Source organism: Leuciscus leuciscus (genome assembly GCF_965113295.1).
Source record: "Leuciscus leuciscus genome assembly, chromosome: 15".
NCBI classification, from domain to species: domain Eukaryota; kingdom Metazoa; phylum Chordata; class Actinopteri; order Cypriniformes; family Leuciscidae; genus Leuciscus; species Leuciscus leuciscus.
Window position 1 is genome coordinate 4,686,868 of NC_138739.1, and position 19,074 is coordinate 4,705,941.

A 19,074-nucleotide genomic window follows, 5' to 3' on the forward strand; every position below is an offset into this window, starting at 1 on the left:
AATTTACATAAGAATGTTTTTATGAACACTTTACACAAATTTGTTCTGCTCGTACTTATCTTCTCTTAAAAAACAATTTGTCAACATGCACAGAGAGAAATATTTTCAAAAATCATCAAGTTTTGCCAAGTCATTTGGAAATATTCTCAACAAAACAACATCACCTTTTTCCCGCCTGCATGTAGCAAGACTCTCTTTTGGCTCAAAGGTGATGCTGTTCTGCTCAATTCAGATGCATAAAGTCAATGCCAGAAACCCAAACCTGTCAAAAATCAGGGACCAAACTAACATCCAGTCTTTAACACTTATCTGCTACAGACACAAGCACACCATTATCATTTACTCTTGACATTTCTAGAGTCGATAGACAATATCCCTGGATTGGGAAACGGGGGTGAAGGTTATAGTGGCCCTCTCAAACAGTGCGTTGTTGTATCCCAACCCCATCGAAAGCTCAAAATAGCCATTATGTCTTGGCATTTCTCAAACAAAATACAATATTAGACATCCCCCAACCCTTCATTCGCATCCTGAGGAAAGGAAATGGACTACATACTGGCTTGGGATGTCCTTTGGGATATTTCATTGGTGAAGGCTCCAATGCCCTTGTTGGAGACGGCAGCCAGAGAGAAGTAGTACTCTGTATTAGCGCGTAGGCCCTCCACCACATAGGAAGAGGTTGGACCGAATGTTTTCTTTACCTGTTTGGTGGGAAATGATAACAGTTACTTCAAAATTGGATGTGCGACAGCAGTCCTGACAATATATTTGAGACGGTTTGTTGTTGAGAAGGCACCTGAGGTCCTTGACTGCCCTCTTTGTAATGCAGTTCGTAACTGATGATTCCCTCTTTCTCGAAAGCTGGTTCCCATGTAAGCTCAACACCTGTGTCTGACACCTCTCCGACCTGGAAGTTTGTCGGCTGTCCAGGGACTACAAATGGAGCCAGTGTTGACAGTTTAATAGACATGAAATTAAACTGATTTTTACAACTGTATATTTAGTGAAAGTGTTAGAGAAAACATTTACTCCCGTGGCAACAGGGTTAGAACAATTACCAGGTGAAAATGTACTTACATTTTTTGTCTCATCCAATAGAAACATACCCAATCACTAAACTCATCTTGCTACTGTACATTTTTTACTCCCCAACAGTAACATTTCCAAATGCTAAACATCTTCAGCTAACTCACGACTGACAACTAGAGCTGCACGATTATGGACAAAATGAGAATCACGATTTTTTGTTTCAAATAGAGATCACGATTCTGAACCGACAACTAGAGGTTCTGACAAAATATTAATTGCAGCAATCTATTTTAAAAAAATATTAGAATGAATATTTTAATAAAATTGGTTTGAATGAATGATTCAATGACTCACTCATAAATACTTCACTTGTTTCATTTCTGAATGAATCAGCATTTTTGAGCAAATCTCTTGAATGAATGATTCGATGACAAATACATTTTTTAAAAGTCACTCGTCGCCACCTACTGGTGTAATGATGTAGGTTAATCCATAGATATCCATATAAGGCTAGATGTCTTAAGGCGGAGTCTCGAACGGCATCACCGGCGGCCATCTTGTCACAGGGAAGCTTTCTGGCGAGCTCTGTGGTATCTGAAGTAAGGTGAGTGATCAGCACGAACAGAAATCCTCTTATCTCGCTGAAATCTTGACGGATTTACAAACGGTTTGGTTTCTTACAAACGTTATTAACGTGGCTATAATTACGAATTCTTGAACATGTATGTTATAATTATTCATATGTATGCAGTGTCAACTACATCTCTGACGTTTATAACAAACCAAACCGTTTGAAAAGTTATGGTTATTTAAAAGTACATGCGCCATTAAAACACAATGTTACGAGTGATCGAGCTCCCTGTGGCAAGATGGCCACCATTTGTGCGGACGTCGACCTCCATTGGCCAGCAGCGCGGACGAGACATCTAGCCTTTATTATATGATATCTATGGGCTAATCAATACAATAGTTATTTGAAGCGCCATGTTACTTTCAAAAGGGGATTTGCTCTATTTTATTCAATGCAGCTCTACTTTAATTATGCAGCTCAACTGACAAGAGTGTTTAACTCATCTTGCTATATTGTTAGCTTGCTGAACACTGAAAACTGACAGTTCTCAATAGCTAAACTGACTATGCTACACCTTTAGCTCACCCAATACTAACAGACATTTCTAATCGCTAAACTCACCTTGCTACATTGTTAGCCAACCAAGCACTGACAACAGACATTTTTAAATCGTTAAACTTACTTTGCTACACCCTCAGCTCACCCGATACAAACAATGGGACATTTCCGATAGCAAAACTCACCTTGCTACATCTTTTGCTGAGCCAATACTGACAAAAGGACACAAAAAATTGACAAACAAACCTCCTTGAAGCACTTTGACATGAATGGGATCTGAGAAGGGTCCATCTCCTACAGACGTGAAGGCCAGCACTCTGATGGTGTAGGTCTCGGAAGGCACCAGACTCTGAATGGTGGTGATCACGCTGTCCTGTACGTTGTGGATTTGCCACATGCTCATGAGCTGAGATGGGTCCATGGTGTAGTACACCCGATAACCCTTGATCTGTCCATTGGGCTCCTCGGGTTCATCCCAGCGTACCATCATGGTGTTCTGGGAAATGATGCGGGCTTGAATATTTCGCGGTGGGCTGGCGGGAGCTTGCTCCCCAGTCCTAGCCTCGACTGGTTCACTGGGTGGGCCCTGGCCAATGGTGTTATAGGCGGACACGCGGATCTCATAATCGGTGTTGGGAGAAAGTCCTCCAATACTGTAGCGAGTGGTGGTGATGGAGTCCACGGTCTCGAACTTGCTGTCGGGAGACTTGGCACGATACTGGATGATGTAATGGGAGACGGGTTCAGGGTTGCCACTGTCCCAGGTGATGGTGATGCTGGTGGCGGTGGTTTCGGTCACGACAGGAGTACCTGGAGGTTTCGGCAAAGCTGCAGTGGGGGATAATAAAATACTGTAGTCAATTCTGGAACTAAGAAGTATGGAAGCTTGTTTCCGCCACAGAATAAAACATTTAAAAAGATAATTGCAACTTTTTATCTCACAATTATGAGTTATAAAGTCAGAATTGCGAGATATAAAACTCGCAATTGTGTTATAAAAAAAGAATTGTGAGTTTATTTCTCGCAATTCTGACTTTATAATGCAATTGGGAGTTTTATATCTCGCAATTGCGAGTTTTATATCTCGCAATTCTGACTTTTTTTCCTAAGTAAGTCAGTTTTCAAAATAAGTCAGTCTTCAAAATAAGTCAGTCTTTTTTTCCTTAGAATTGGACTTTTTAACACGCAATTGCAATTCTGACATCTTTTCTCAGAATTGTGAGATACAGTCTAATTTATAAAGTTATAAAGTCCAATTCTAAGAAAAAAAAGACTGACTAATTTTCGCGGAATTGCAAGTTTATATCATGCAATTCTGACTTTATAACTCGCAATTGCGACTTTATATCACGCAATTCTGACTTATAGCTCACAATTGCGACTTTATATCATGCAATTCTGACTTTATAACTCGCAATTGCGTGTTATAAAGTCAGAATTGCGAGATATAAACATGCAATTCTGATATGAAAAGTCAGAATTGTGAGATAAAATGTCCCAATTACCTTTTTAATTTTTTATTCTGAGGCAGAAACAAGCTTCCATAATTTAATTTCTTTAGACCAGAGGAACCCTCGATTCAATTGATTCTTACACTTGACAATGATCTGGGACACTGCCTCAATGATGCCTAGGCTGCTCATGGCCACGCAGGTGTAGTTGGCCGACTCGCGGACGCCATTTAACTCCAGAACGTTCCTGCCCACTGGCATCTCGTCCTCAGGCGTCAAGTCCTCAGAGTTGAGCATCCACTTGACGTAGGGCATGGGCGAGCCCACGGCGACGCATGTGATGTTGACGCTACCGCCCGGCATGATCTCGTGGCTGGTGGGCAGGATGGAGAAACGCGGAGGCACGCGACGAACTGCAAAGGGCGGAGGAATAGCGACAAGAGAAAGAGAAAGGTAACAAGACACGTCGATGAAAACAAGCCTTTCTTTAGAACGTACATGTTGTCTAAAGAGAGGACAAAAAAGTATAAAAATGAGACTAAACAACTTCACTTGGGTTTATACAAATTAAAATAACGATAAAGTAACTAAATTAACAGAGCTGCTTCACCAACAATATAGATTGACATTAAAGCAACAAATTCATAGCAACAAGGTTCCATTGACCAATATTTGACCCATCACAGCACGATTAATTGCACAAAAATCTATTATGAGTTTCTCATCTTTAAAATTAGATCTCTATGTGACCTGTAACTACAGTAAACGAAATGAAAATCATGTATTACTGTTAAAAAAGTGGAAAAGCTCTACAGTGTGAACAGAAAATGCTCTTTGTTGTAGTTGTATAGAAAGTGTGACGTACGAAATGTAATTTTTCAAATCTACCTGTGCCAAAGAAACCCTACATATGTACATACACGTTGGTACGTACATACACTGGTAATGGTAAGCCCCTCCAAGAGGGACTAAAGATGAGAAACCTTAATCAGATTTTTGTGGTTGAGAGTAGATCAACTGGACAAAGCCTTTTAAAGATCTGACACGCTTCCATTGATAGATGCAGCTGTCATTTTCACAGACATCATGCAGAAATAGGTAGAGGTCAACCAAAGAGTAAATGGGAACAATAAAACCAGAGAGAAGTATTTGAAATAAAATGCATAGAGGAATATAACTGAAGGGTCGCTAGCATGCCCAGACAAAAGACAACTGGAGAGAAAAAAAAAGAAATATAAGAGAATAGAACGCGCAAAAGAGCGAGAAAGAGGAAGAAAGGGAAGGGTTGGGAAAAGGAACGAGGGGGGAAACCCACTTCAATGCAGAGAAAGACTTTTTATCGTCTCCAGCCAGTATGACGTAATGTGACAGGGTTGTATTGTCACATTGCAGTCCTGGCTAGACATTACACAAAGTTTTATGGCGGAAACTCTGGATTCAGTCAATAAGTAGCTGTCAGTTCAACTCAACTAACTATCACACACATCAATAAAACAAAGGGAAAAAAAAGAAAATGAATAAAAATTGACCGAATAAGGGCACATGACGGGTACAGATGCTAGTCTACAGTGATGACAGCGATGCAACTCAACTACTGAGATGCCAAACCTACACACGAGAGAAAAGATGAAGGATCTGTAGGGGGAAAGGTTTGGATATGAGATATGGCGTAGATGAAGTTGGCCAGGTTGTGGAACAGGCTTTTGTTTTCATAGCCTGTCTGGCATGTTCATTCTTGGTAACCTTGCTTTTTTGATATGACTCATTGAATGTCAAGGTCTGATGGAAACTTAAATGACTCTAAAATACACAGACTCTGTTCCAATACCACGTCAGCTGCCCAGGTAGTTCCCTTCTGAGGCAACTTTCCAAACAACAGCAAATACTGCAGAAAGACCCAACTGTTGCCAAATAAGTTTGACGTTAGCATGTTGCTAAGCTAATTACGAGACATTCTAACGAGCGTTTAAAGCAGCACTCAGTAGCTTCGGGACTTCTTCGCTGTATTCTCGCTTTTTGCTCGCAGGTTTCTCTCTAGAGCTCCCCCCACAGCTTCGGAATAGATATTTGACAACACTGTTGTAAAAACTCGTTGTTGATTCTCAGACACCAGAGGTTATAGATCAACGACATCAAAGCAGATGGGACGTTCTTTAAAACGTCTTCTTCATTCGGGTTCGGACAGCGTGAGGGAGCGCAATAATGACAGCATTTTAGCAGATTTCTTTTGGCCGTAAAGCAATTGTTTACATCGCGAGACCTGATATCACGCGATACTTCCTGACGCGGCGGCCCGCCAGCTCAAAGTTGCAAGTGCGTATTTTCCGCTCACGGGCAACAGGGGGGTGCGAAACGACCACCATTCAACCCGAAATAAGTAATATAACCATTCCAATGACTCCGAAGCTGTTCAGTTAAGGTAAAAAAAGTTACTTAGTTCACCTTTAAATACGGCACGTGCAAGTATTGCATAAAACAGCACATAATTAATTAGCTTGAAATTATTGCATAAGCTTTCTGCAACTGATTCTGGGATTGACCTCTTACTAGAAGGATATTGTAGAACTTAGCCAAAACTAGATAAAGTTGCTGATGAAACTTTGGCTATGTGTTTTTGATGTCTAAGTATCTTGCAAGGTTTTGGAACAGAGCAATAGACTCACGAGTGAGAGTATAGATATTTTAAAACTTCAGAGTTTGGTTCCCCCAAGAATCGTCAAGGCATCTGCCTTATTGATGTTGGTGGACGTGAATGACTAATGAAACAGGGAGTAGGATGTGCTAGGTGTGTCCTAAGATGGCGGGTGGTGAGGGGGTCATGCCTCATTTACATTTGGCAAGAGGAGAAAGAAAAGACAGAGGGACAGCAATGTGTGCTGGGGCTAGCTCAGAAAAAAACAAAAAAACAAACCAAATGAAAATTAACAACCCCACACAACGAGGACAGAAACAACAGGTAGAGACAGGGCACAAGGCAGAACAAGACCTAGGCTGCAAGACAGCGGAGCGGGGGGGGTGGGGTGGGGGCAGACTGGAAGGACAAAATGGTGGACGCACATGTGGGACTAGAGACAGAAGGGAAATTACACGGGGGGTGAGAGGTGGGGATTGGGGCAAAGAGGAGACTGTAACCCTCGGCCAACTGGAGCAAAAGTACGTGGGTTTGACTTCTCACACAATGGGGCTTGAAATACACGATTAAACGTTCACCATAGCCTTGGAAACCAGCAGTCAAAGAGCATAAAGTCTTGATAAAACACCACCGAAAGCACAGTTCAAAAGTTTTAAATCTAGTTTAAAATGTTGGCACCAAAATATTTTAATTTAAACGTTTTTTTCTTTCTTTTTCAAATCAACATACAATTTAAAAATACTTTAAAATAATAACAGTCAAGGTAACAGGCTCAACTATTACAATTCTAAATTCCGTAATTCCGCAATAATTAAAGAATATGTTCACAGTTTCAGAGAGCCAATGTGACGGATGACCTCAGTCGGAGTCCGGTTCATGATCACTGTGTAAAGCCAGTTCAAGTTAACTTTATGTCATTAGTTTATAATATATCTATTTAACATTCTATATTAATCCATTTTATGATTAAATGTATCCATTTTGATATTAATTTGTTTTTATAAAAAAAATAAAAAAAAGGTTAGGTGATTTATTCAAAGGTTCAATACAAGTTCAGCTCAATCCACGACATTTTGGAGGCATGAAGATGAATACAATTTTATACGTTTAATTGCAATTTGAGCTTTTTCCCTAAATTATTTTCTGTGGTGATCAACATTACGCCACAACTGCAACAGAGCATCATTTGTATTGAACCCGGATCACTCCTTTAATTAAGGAAAAATACTGTTTGATTTGTTGAGAAAACAAAAACAACAACAGCAAATTAAACATTGACATACTAAAATGACCCCTCCCCCCCATATAAATGCATATTGAAAAAATGTTCAACAAAGGTGAAAGGGCAGCCCACGTATCACAAGGTGCATGCATGACCGCAGGAAAGACAACAACAGAACGGCACCAAACTATCCTACTGCTACAGACAACACATATCTGTGGCATGCAACCCTCCCCAAGTGCAGCGTTTTTAGGGAATCCACACAATTGAAATGTTAAAATTGGTGAATTCGTCACAGCACACACATATAATCACAGTGCAGGAGTGTCTTTAAAGGCGCTGTAGAGAACAATGAGCAAAGAGTGAGAACAATGACAAGATGAGAGTGATTCTTCTAGCGAATTAATGATGGACAGGCCCAGACGTAATCTGCTGATGCTTATGCATTTCCTGCGCCGATTTAAACAGATTTAAGTATGGTGAAATGTGATAAAAGGAACTTAAAAAGGCAATATATTAAATAAACAAACATGCTTTATAGTTCTGCTGGCACATATTGCGTGTGGGCCTGCTGATGGGTGATGCAACATTTGGCCGTTTTTAAAACCAAATCTAAGGCTAAAAACTGCCGTTCGCTTCCTAAGGCCACATTAGTCGAGCGGACGCGGGCTGCAACCTTTCACCTTGTGAATTATTCCCAATCCAAAACTTGTACTGTTGCGCTTGCAATATGTTCTTGAATAACTCAATCCGGTTATTTTCTAGACGAAACAACCTTTTGAAAAGACGCCGAGAAGCTTGGCAACTTCAAAGTCACTGGCAACAAAGCATCCCCCACTTTAGGCTCGAATAAACTGTGGCGAAGAGGGGAAATCATAAGCGGGTCTAATGTTTTCAGATGCATGTCGACATTTACGACTGGCGCTATCGCCGCATCGGCTTCGCTTTGCTTTGAAATGCCATTGCACAAAGCTTTATCTACATCCTGACATATGGTCCTATAGCTTGACGGTTGATGTGCGATGGTGCTCTCCGCTGTGATATACGGAGGAATATAGAAATGGTCCAATTGGACGGACACGCTCCTCATTCACTAAGACCAGGAGCCCAGCAGGCCGAGAGCGATCTCTTTGAGGTCCAGAGTCAAAATCCCATTTCAAGCCCAATGTGGAGACAACTCTAACAACGGACAGAAAAGAGACAAAATAAAAAAGGCCAAAGAGTGTCTCACTCCTTGTAATTCCTGACTAGGACGTTTCAAAGGTGGCCATTTTGGTGAGACAGTCTGTCCAGCCCCAAAAACAAGGTAGGAAGGGAAGCCAAAATAATGCGCAGCCTTTAATGTCACATTGAAGCTGAGATTACACCCTGTTTGATGTCCAAAACCCACAATAATCCATTTGGCTTGAAGGTAACGAGGCCATTTGCATGCAGTCGGCAGGGGTTCCCCATATTAACATACACACCTCCGCCGCTGCAATGCAAAGCAGCCTCTGTAGGGGTTCAGACCAGTTCTAGTAATGGTAATTGGAGCATTTGTAAAAACCTACAACCCCTGATCAACTGCTATAGCGGGGCTGCATTGCATTTGAGATTTTGCACCAAAACCTGCATCTTTACAATACACTAAACACTTGTTTATTCCAAGTAGGCTTTGCTTTGACAAGTAGGTAGGGTGTGATCTAGCTTGTATTTCTAATTTTTACACCGAAAGAGCATGCAAGGACATGCAACACAACCCAAAGTGGTGGCAGTGGGCTTCACATGCATCTACATGCGCATACACCGAACATAATCATAACATTTAGCATGGCGTACGGTACAGCTCAAGTCTTCCAGCATCTCAGAGTGGATCTGTGAGGATTCCTCGTATTGGGCACTAATTGCTATTAATATGCCCTGGAAACATTCTGGGATCTTGAATCCTTAACATTTTGGCTTTGTCACCGCATTATGGGGAGTTGAATGGCGGAACGGTTGAAAGCTTCATTGTCAGACGGCAACAATGAAAGATTAGCGACTACATTGAATCAAGAAGAATCATAATTTCTGTTATTAATTCGGTGCGGAATAGAAGGGAACTTGTGTCGAGGCTCGGGGGGGATTTCGCCATACGGAAGCAATTAACTATCATGCCTGATGTAGACGGCTAACAAGGAGACTATCGAGTTAAAAAATATATATCGATTGAAATTTGAAAAGAGCGGCAGCAATTGTTTTTTTTTTTTTTTATATAAGCAACCCCTGCTGTGAAAAAAATATGCCTAAGCTGGTTTTAGCTGGTCTTCCAGGGAATTTGGACTTTTTTTTAGCTGAACAGGCTGGTCTTAGCTAAAACCAACTGAACACTAGCTTGACCAGCTCGGCCAGCCTGGGAGACCAGCTTAAACCAGTTAAAACCAGCTGAACTCTAGCTTGACCAGCTCGGCCAGCATGGGAGACCAGCTTAAACCAGTTAAAACCAGCTAAAACCAGCTTAACACTAGTTTGACCAGCTCGGCCAGCCTGGGAGACCAGCTTAAACCAGTTAAAACCAGCTAAAACCGCTGAACACTAGCTTGACCAGCTTAAACCAGTTACTTCCAGCTTAAACCAGCTGAGACCAGCCAACCAACCTAGGCTGGTTTTAGCTGTTGTTTTCCAGCAGGGACATTAGCTCAAAAAACTGCATTTGAGAGTGTTTTGTACAAAATTTGGTAAATTGTTTCAAAAGAAGCGATTATTTAGGCCATTCTGATCTGTTTTTGATAGCGGCTATTGGCTAACACACAATAAAAGCAGCAAAATATTTGCTGTGATGGATAAACATTTCCACTGCAAATATTTTGCCACTTTTTTATTTTTAAGCTACACCGTCTTAGCCACTAGCTGCTATCAACATCATTTCTCAGTTAGAATTATTGTTAACGGCTCACTCTGATTAACGTGCAGCTAGTGAAAGCTTCTATATGCTAGGCAGTAACAAGCTATCAGGGTAAAAGCGGCACAGATTTCACAGTGGGAACAGCCGGATATGAAAAATAAAGCTCTGTCAATAAATGCCAGGCCCTGAGAGACAGAGTAGCGGCAAAGCACACTTCATTATTTATAACCCCAAATCATGTGGTGTCGCCCCCCTCCCAACAACAGAACTGAATAATTCAGAGAGCCATTTAGTCTCAGACATCACGAGATAGCTGGCAACACGTTAGCATTAGCCAAGTGAAGCAGAGGGTCTTGTTCTGTGTCATTATCCCTGACAAACGCCGTCTGAAACGTGGGGAGCCGGATGACATATCAACTGAGAGTTAGCCATCCGCACGATTGGACAAACTTGTCTGGATAAATGCGAGCTTTCCGATTTTACAGCTACAAAAAACCCAGAACGGTAAAAAGCAAAGTTTAGCGCATTCAGTGACATGATATTTAATGCTAAATGTTGGTGCTAATCCAATGACTGCGAGCGTGGGTTTTAAAAGGGCAATTTTAAATTATTTTAAAAGGGCAGTGGATATTTGGACTAAATGCAAATAACAATAGTCGCTATTTACACTAAGTGTCATTGGTTAGTACACAAACCAGACGTAAGTGGGCGGAGTTAGTGTAAATAGCCTCTGCCAACAAGGCAGGCTTTTAGTGTAAATAGACACTCAGTTTCAAAAGTATTAAAAACAGATGCAATGCAAAACCAGAAAAAGTGCTCATCAATATATTTGTCTTGTTTTCCAGTAAATATATAAAGCTAAAATTGTTAAATATTAAGATAAAAAGATAAATTACTGATGTAGCCTATGCTAATAATACTAGTTTTAATCCTGAATTAGGTTAGTTTTTTTGTCTTACTCTATTGGAAAATGGTCTTTCCTTGTATCCCCACCCCCCCCCCAAAAAAATGTGTGAACAAATGTAAATATAATGGTCGCTACAAACAGGCGTGCAATTATTGCACTCAGCTGCATTAGCGAAGGATTAGCATAGAGAGACTCGGAAACAAAGCACCCGCTTTTTGTTCTGGTCCAATTTAGGGGTTTTAATACAGCACATTGTGGCCAAGCAAGAAGCAATTCAGACGTACGCTGGCAACGACGGCTCGAGCGAATGATAAATCCTGATTTGATTGAGCCTGCGGACTGCGAAAGGGCAAGAGGCAATCAGTCATCGCGAGGATATATAGCTATGAAATAAAGTCTGTTTTCTGTGGAGCCGCGTGAAGTGCGGAGATCATTATATCTGCCAATGATCCATGTGGCACCAAAAAACTAATTAGCAGAGCGAGTCTGCGACCAAAACTAAGCTTTTGTGTGCAGGAACGGCTTTGTGATTCAGAAGATGGCAGGAAAACTGTCTGTAGAAACACGAGACAACAACGCACAGAAACACAAACCACATCTGACAAACCAGAAACTACAACAAAAAGGAGTTGAAAACAGAAGGAAACTAAGGGTGCACATTACACAAACACCACAACACAAGGAGCCGACCAAATGAGTCGCCAACAAAGGCTCAATCCAGGAGAACTGGACCAAACAAAGAGAATAATAAAACACAGGAATGCAACGAAGCACGACAGCGTCTTGAGGCATGCAAGCGCAGTTACATTCTCCCATCATGCATCACTTGTTTACTTTCAAATGCGAGATTTCCATGACAGCATGTGCACATAAGCATTTTCTTTTGGGCAGAAGCAATACTGAAGGATGCAAACGAGAAAAGGCCCCACAATGCAAACTTAAAAACGTAAAAAAAAAAAAAAGGAAACCGAACCCGAATTAGCGGGTTAGTTACAACTAAGTTTTATGCAGTTAAAATAAAAAAATCTCCCAGAATTTAAAACTTATTTAGCAGCTTGATTTTTAAAACTCCGAATTGCCAATGAGCCTTCCAATCTAGATCAGTCAAGGTTAAGGTTTTAATACATGTTGATTTTTCGATTTAATGTGGGTTAAAAAAAGTGATAAAAGAAAAAACACACCAACCTTCTCGAAGCTCTGAGGGATGTAAAGGGGTTGATGCAGAACACAATGACATGAGGAGAAGAGAAAAATAGGGGAAACACAGAGAGAGTAAAAAAGGCCACCTCAAGGCTTTTAGCTGCTACATTTCTCTGACTGATGTCGCCTGATTATTTCTTGCGTGACAAAGTCTGCTGCGTTTACCTGCTTTGACCCAAACAGTTTGATTCACCCCAGTGGTTGCCGTGAAAAGCGTTCGGCCACTGGAGTCAATTCAAGCATGTTATAACAATGCAAAATTACAAGGTCTTTAGCCACCTGAAGAGCTGCCGCTGCGGCTTTAATTACAGAAACAAAACAAAGAGACAAAAACAGAAATCAATGAAACAACCCCAAGTACCAACCAAATCAAAGCGACCGTACAAATAAAAAAAACACATAATTAGCATTAAAGTTAGCAGCTACAATCAAGACAACCGATTCTAAAAGCGTTGCGCTATTACCAGACATGCATATGCATGAAAATGGTTTCGCTCGTATAAATGGGCGGGTTTGTTTCCTCAACTGTAGCTGCTAATTTCAAGTGCCGTTAATTCTAGAACAGAAAACATTTGATTGTACTCAATAATTAAGCTTTGAAAAAAAAAAAAAAAAAGACAAAAGGAGATGGGATACGGTCTTAATGCAGTATGCGCATAATCAGTGAGAAATTAGCATACCTATGTTGAATTAATTACCGCTGTGGTAATTTGAATGGATTTCGGAAATCTCCAGTCACCCAATTACTGAAATGTCACTAGAAATCAGATCAAATGTTACTGAACATCTAACACTGTTTAAGGTCTTATTAAAAATGTCCGGATAAAATTCATTCCAGGTCTTTAGACGAGAGTAAGAACAGCACGAATCCACAACAGGCCCGTTGACTTCATCACGGATAAGAGGCATTATGAGGTATAATGCTCTTACCGTGGTAAAAAAATCACTCTAAAAGTAAGGCCTCTTGTGGATTATTGCTGTCATAAAATGGTGGTAACTGATAAAAGATAGAAATATTCAATCATTAATGAGAATTCCAGTTTAGAATTCTGTTTATCCACGGTTCAAACCCAAAATTATCATTCTGTCATCATTTGTTATTCCAAACTTTTCTTCTTTCTTCTGTGGAACACAAAAGAAGATACTTTGAAAAATGTCTCGGTGCTTATTCGTCTGTTCGGTGAAATGATCTGTCTAATGCAGAAAAAGCATCATCATATTCTGCAGAAGAAAGAAATTCAAACCGGTTTGAAGTAAAAGATGATTACATCTATCCCTGACTTTGAGATGGAGCGTCTGCATCTTCTCTAGTGGGAGAACTATAATAATAAACCATAATAACCATAATAATGAAAAGACAACTCTCTGGCCCATTTTATAATGTAACGGCCAGTGAATAATTTATCCAGAACAAAGTTATTTGGTACACAGCGGGTAAAAACCCATCGTTTGTAATATGCATTAAATAAATAATACATGCGCAAAATGCATCTGCCTAGATTTATTAAAAGTCATCAACCTGGAGATCCGACTCTTCTTAAGGTTAGTCGTCTGCGCTAATGTAATGCCTTAAAACAGTCTCAGACGTTCCAGTATATTAATAACAACCACTGAACCAAGACAGATCGTTAATTATTTTGATTCAGCAATTAATGTATACACTTCTATGTGTGTGATTAGCAACATGCATCATTTGAGATCAACATACTTTCGTTGCAACAATTTACCTTTTTACCTTTTCGTAGGGATTACGCTTAGCGTTTTGATTGGCTTATTGCATTGGGCCAATCAAAATCAAGACTTACCATCTTCCTCTTGACCTGTACGACCCAAGTTTCCGCCCATCAAAGAAAGGACTGAACTGAACACTACCCATTAAGTATCGGAAAATGTGCATATTCTGTGTTTTAGCGTAAAGATTATTTTACATACAACGGGTCATGTGACCCGTCGTGCATAAGAGGATTTAATTGGTTGTTTTTCGATGGGCTCCAGGGCCGGGTTGCTCCCTACCTCGCACATACAGGTTGGCAGGGGAAGAGTATCGGACGCCTTCGATGTTAGACGCCACACACTCGTACTTCCCCTGGTCGGTTTCCTCAGTGTTTTCAATCTGCAGGGCACCTGGGAGAAGAAGAAGAAGAAGAAGAAAAAAAGAAAAGGACCCCAAAGAAAAGGGATGAAAGACAGAGAGAGAAAAAAAGGGAGAAGACAGCACGCTATTAGAGGTTTGAAAGTAACAAGACTGTCAGAAACTATTTTATTTTGTATGTTTGGTGCGGCGTCGTATCCTCATAAATTGCTCAAAGGCCTTTCCCGTTTGAAAGCCAACTTCGCCTTTTAACGCTAACGCACTGTGTTGAATCTGAGCAGTTCCACACTCAAGGCAAGAAAGATTAGACTGATCTAAATATGTCCGAACGCATCGCGTCAAACGCACTCGGAAAAGAACTAGCAGCAATGTTATGGTGTTCGCAGGAGAGCTGGATCGCATCAATCAGAGCACCGGGAACTATCATGGTGTGGAGTCGAAGGAGATAAACCGTTGCTCGGTCCCAACGGGAGGGAAGTTGGTGACGGTCAAGACTGAGACATCCATTAGTTCATGTCGAAATGTGCTGCACATGGCTGAAGCTTAGCACAACACTTAAATCCCACCGCATGAATTATTTCAGCCGGTCTCCCAGGAGCTGTGGCAATAAGGCCAGGCGAGTTTATGTATATAGCACATTTCATACACTATGGCAAATCAAAGTGCTTTTACATAGAAAGGAAAACAAATAATCACAAAATAAAAGCAAGGAAAATGAACACAGATATTCAAAATGCTTTACATAGAAAGGAATTAAAATATCACACTATGGCAATTCAAAGTAGCCTGGTCCTACCAGACTCTCGTGCATTTCATGTGTACAGAGAGTCTGGCCACTCTCCATTGACAAGCGTTAACGTCCTTGAAGACGGGAACTCTGTTGAAGTTTAAAACTATTGGATCTGCCATAACCAATCGCTAACGTTTGGTCGTGACGTAACCCTACAACTCAAACTAGCGCATGCATCGTTCTCAGCCACTACCTCTGTTCGCTGATTGGGCCGCCAAATATTTGGCTGGATATACCGCAAACCCAGACGGAGTACTGAAGGAAAATGTAAATTGAGCGGAAGTACTTAGGAGGGCAGAGCCAGGCTAAATTCAAAGTGCTTTGCATAGAAAATAAGCACAAAATAAAAGCAAGGGATGTTATCAGTCGGACGCACAATACTCATGTCAGTGGGACTGAGAATGGCTATTTGCTTGATATTCCTCCAAATTAGGCACCAGGGTTGGCTTGTAAACCAAGGCCATTGCCATGTATGCCAAAACACATGCAAATGTGAGTTTGAGATATTTCAAAACTTTTCATGCGAAATGAAAAGGGGCCTAAAGATCTTTATATTCGCCTCCACTTCCTCTTCTGAAGAAACTTAAGGTGCAGCTTCACTATGAGTTCCCCTGAAATAACCTGAGGACGTAATAAAGGTCTTACTCAAATAGTAAGGATGAGGGGTTATTGAGTTTATAATAGGGGTTGGGTTTAGGAAGTTTTGAGCTGTACTTTTAAAGTTTGCTTTTTTTGAGCCATCAACATGTAGTTACAAACAGGGTCTCATTTTCTGAAGCTAAATCACTAAACCACTAAACCCAATCCCCCAGTTCAAACTCCATTAGAGTTATTTAGACTGCCTGGGTAAATTTTTTTTAATGATATTATACTGCATGTGATAAATTGATTTGAGGGCTCTTAACAGCATAGGGGGTTGTATATGTTGACTAGCTTCAGGAAGTCAGCCACTCCGACATGACCCCGATCTTCAACCAGATAAATATCCTGAATGTTCTGATCCAATCTGACTTCTGACCTGTAATGCTGCCTGGATCATAATCACACACTGTTCACTCGTTGGCCGGAGGAGAACTGGCCTTGACTGAGCCTGGGTTATTCTCCATTCTGTCCCCTGATGGAGTTTTGGTTCCTTGCCACTGTCACTTTTGTCGCCTCTAGCTTTTGGCTTGCTTTGTTGGGGACACTTAATATTCAACAATATTATTGAAAATTGCAGTTTTAATGGGTTTCAAAGAAGACATTTTTGTCCAAAAGGTCCTGGGAGGAACTAATTTGTGTTCCGAGTGCAAAACAGATTTATTAAAGGAAATGGGGGCGAAATAGTTAAATTCCAATAAAAATACACACCTGTGCCAAAATTTATGCAGTTAGCATTAAGAAAGGCAAAATGATAAATAAATGGGGAAAAAAACTGAAAAAGACAAAAATGTCCATAAGGTTGCACAAGGGTTAAGCTTGACTATGACACTATTTTCTTATATAAAGTGAATTATATAAAGCATATAAAGTGAATTTCTAGATCTGCTGTACAGCTGAAACAAACTTTGTTGCATTATTTTCCTGCTATCACTGTAAAGCTGCTTTGATACAATCTGTATTGTAAAAAGCGCTATATAAATAAAGGTGACTTGACGACTTTTGAAGGCTGTCAAAGAACAAATATGCTTTTTTAACCCCCAGAATGCTGTAGTTTCCAGCAGGGACTAATTTTCTGAAGCTAAATCACCAAACCCAACACCCCCATCTAGATTGCCAAGAAAAAAAAAAAGAAGTTTTTGCAAGCAACATTATAACTATATTATGCCATATGTCAGAGTTATTCAAATGGCGGACCGCTCGGCTCCATCCAGACCGCGGGACATAATTACGCTATTCTACCGTTTCTACAGATTAAAGCGGTTCACACCACAATCAATCCTAAACAATCTGTTCCGGTAATTTCCTATTTATAATTTGGAAAATTATTTAGAGATGGCAAGGGAAGACAAAAAAACTTTGTTTTGTTTGTTTTGTCCTCACGATGAGAGTTTTGATTATTATATTATGTACATTATTTGTTTTTAGTAGTTTATTGCTCTGAGCAAAATATAAAAATGATCCATACTGTTCTTAAGAGGTAAACCTGCAGTCCCAGTGCGTTTCTCAGTCACAAGGCCTTCTATGTGCCAGACACAAAGGTAAAAATGTAAATGAAAAAAAATAAATAAAAAAAAATAGCCTGTTAAAACATCTGATCTAACCTTTTTATATTCATATCCAGTTGGGAGACATATTTACTTTTATTTGGGTACATTTTTGGTACAAATTCTTAAACATCACTGTTTTGGCTCTCTGGGCCCAAGATTCTCATATTTGTGAGCCTGGATCACGTCACCAGTCACATGTCGCACTGGTATATTTGTGGCAATATCCAACAATACATTGTATGGGTCAAAATTATCGATTTTTCTTTTATGCCAAAAATCATTAGGATATTAAGTAAAGATCATGTTCCATGAAGATATTTTGTAAATTTCCTACCGTAAATATATAAAATATTTATTTTTGTGAGTGAATGCTGCATAATCGCCAACATAAATGCACAACTTTAAAGGAGATTTACTCAATGTTTAGATTTTTTTGCACCCTCAGATTCCAGATTTTCAATAGTTGTATCTCGACCAAATATTGTCCTATCCTAACAAACCATACATCACTGGAAAGCTTATTTATTCAGTTTCCAGTTGATGTATGAATCTCAATTTAGAAAAAGGTGACTCATGTGACTGGTTTTGTGGTCCAGGGTCACATATTTGATGACTATTTTGAGTGTTTATGTTTTTTTTCTTTTGTAACGTACTACGGCTGCCCCGATGGAAATGTGTAACTGTTCCAGAAAAGTATTGTCCGGACCTCTTGGAACTGTAATTGAATACGCCTGCTATATGTGATCAGTTGTTTTGAGAACACTTTTAACACACTTGAAACGCACTTCCCTGTGGTTCCCCGTCTGCTGCTGAAGAAATCCAGGGATTTACAAATTACAAATCTCATTATCATCTCAGAATTCAGGTCTGAATGCACCACCTGAGCAAATGTGATGCTAACAGACAGATTTCTTTGGGAACCAACTACCTTTCCATAACACACTACGCCGCCCCACCCCGATCTTTCTTTCTCTGTGTTTGAGTACACCACCATTGCATTTCTACAGGTACCATCAACACCGTCCTCACTCCTGGGGAGACGTTCATTCTGGCCGAACGAAGCAGTCAACCCTCATCTACGCCACATGTGGCGGCGGGACATCGACAGCAGGGACTCACGCTGCGGTTTAAGAGCGCAGTCTGTGTGCAAATGAGACTGTGGCTTCTGGGTGGATGAATCACACCTGCTCGCGGCGGATCAACAGCGTGATGGGATCAGGGAGTTTAGAGGCGTGGCAGGGAGAGACTAAAATGGAAGGTGGTTTCTAAAGTGTGTGTGTGCTTGTGCACGGATCGTTTGATGTGCACATTGGCGCAGCGGGTGGCCGGGCAACAGCAGGTGGGCTTGGAGAGCTTTCTAAAGTCTCCTCAGGTGCGCAGCCGAAGGAGAACCGCTCGCGCGCAACCAGTGCTACGTGACGTTGTTGGAAAATCTGGTGGAAATCTCCATCAATCGTTCGTCCTTCTCGCGTCAATTCTGGAGTGCAGAAAACAGGCACGAATTTGAATGTTATCGGAGCAGGGCTGATAAATAAACCATGGCACAGTGGTGTGCCAAGCTCTGAGTTCT

The 19,074-nt window shown here is 40.6% G+C and overlaps 1 protein-coding gene across 22 annotated transcripts in view; it reads right to left on the reverse strand.

Moving 5' to 3' along the window:
* Positions 1 to 19,074, reverse strand: part of ptprsa (protein tyrosine phosphatase receptor type Sa) — a 204,860-nt gene that overhangs the window by 57,650 nt on the left and 128,136 nt on the right. For 12 of the 22 annotated variants that reach the window (XM_082138939.1, XM_082138943.1, XM_082138942.1 and 9 more), the window contains 5 exons: positions 14,447 to 14,557; positions 3,753 to 4,022; positions 2,405 to 2,986; positions 797 to 933; positions 557 to 701 (listed from right to left, as the gene is read on the reverse strand). In XM_082138939.1, coding sequence (XP_081995065.1) covers positions 557 to 701; positions 797 to 933; positions 2,405 to 2,986; positions 3,753 to 4,022; positions 14,447 to 14,557 — 1,245 coding nt within the window. Of the gene's footprint in view, positions 1 to 556; positions 702 to 796; positions 934 to 2,404; positions 2,987 to 3,752; positions 4,023 to 12,418; positions 12,431 to 14,446; positions 14,558 to 19,074 lie in introns of all 22 variants that reach the window. The other 10 variants (XM_082138953.1, XM_082138946.1, XM_082138941.1 and 7 more) reach the window with 1 other exon arrangement.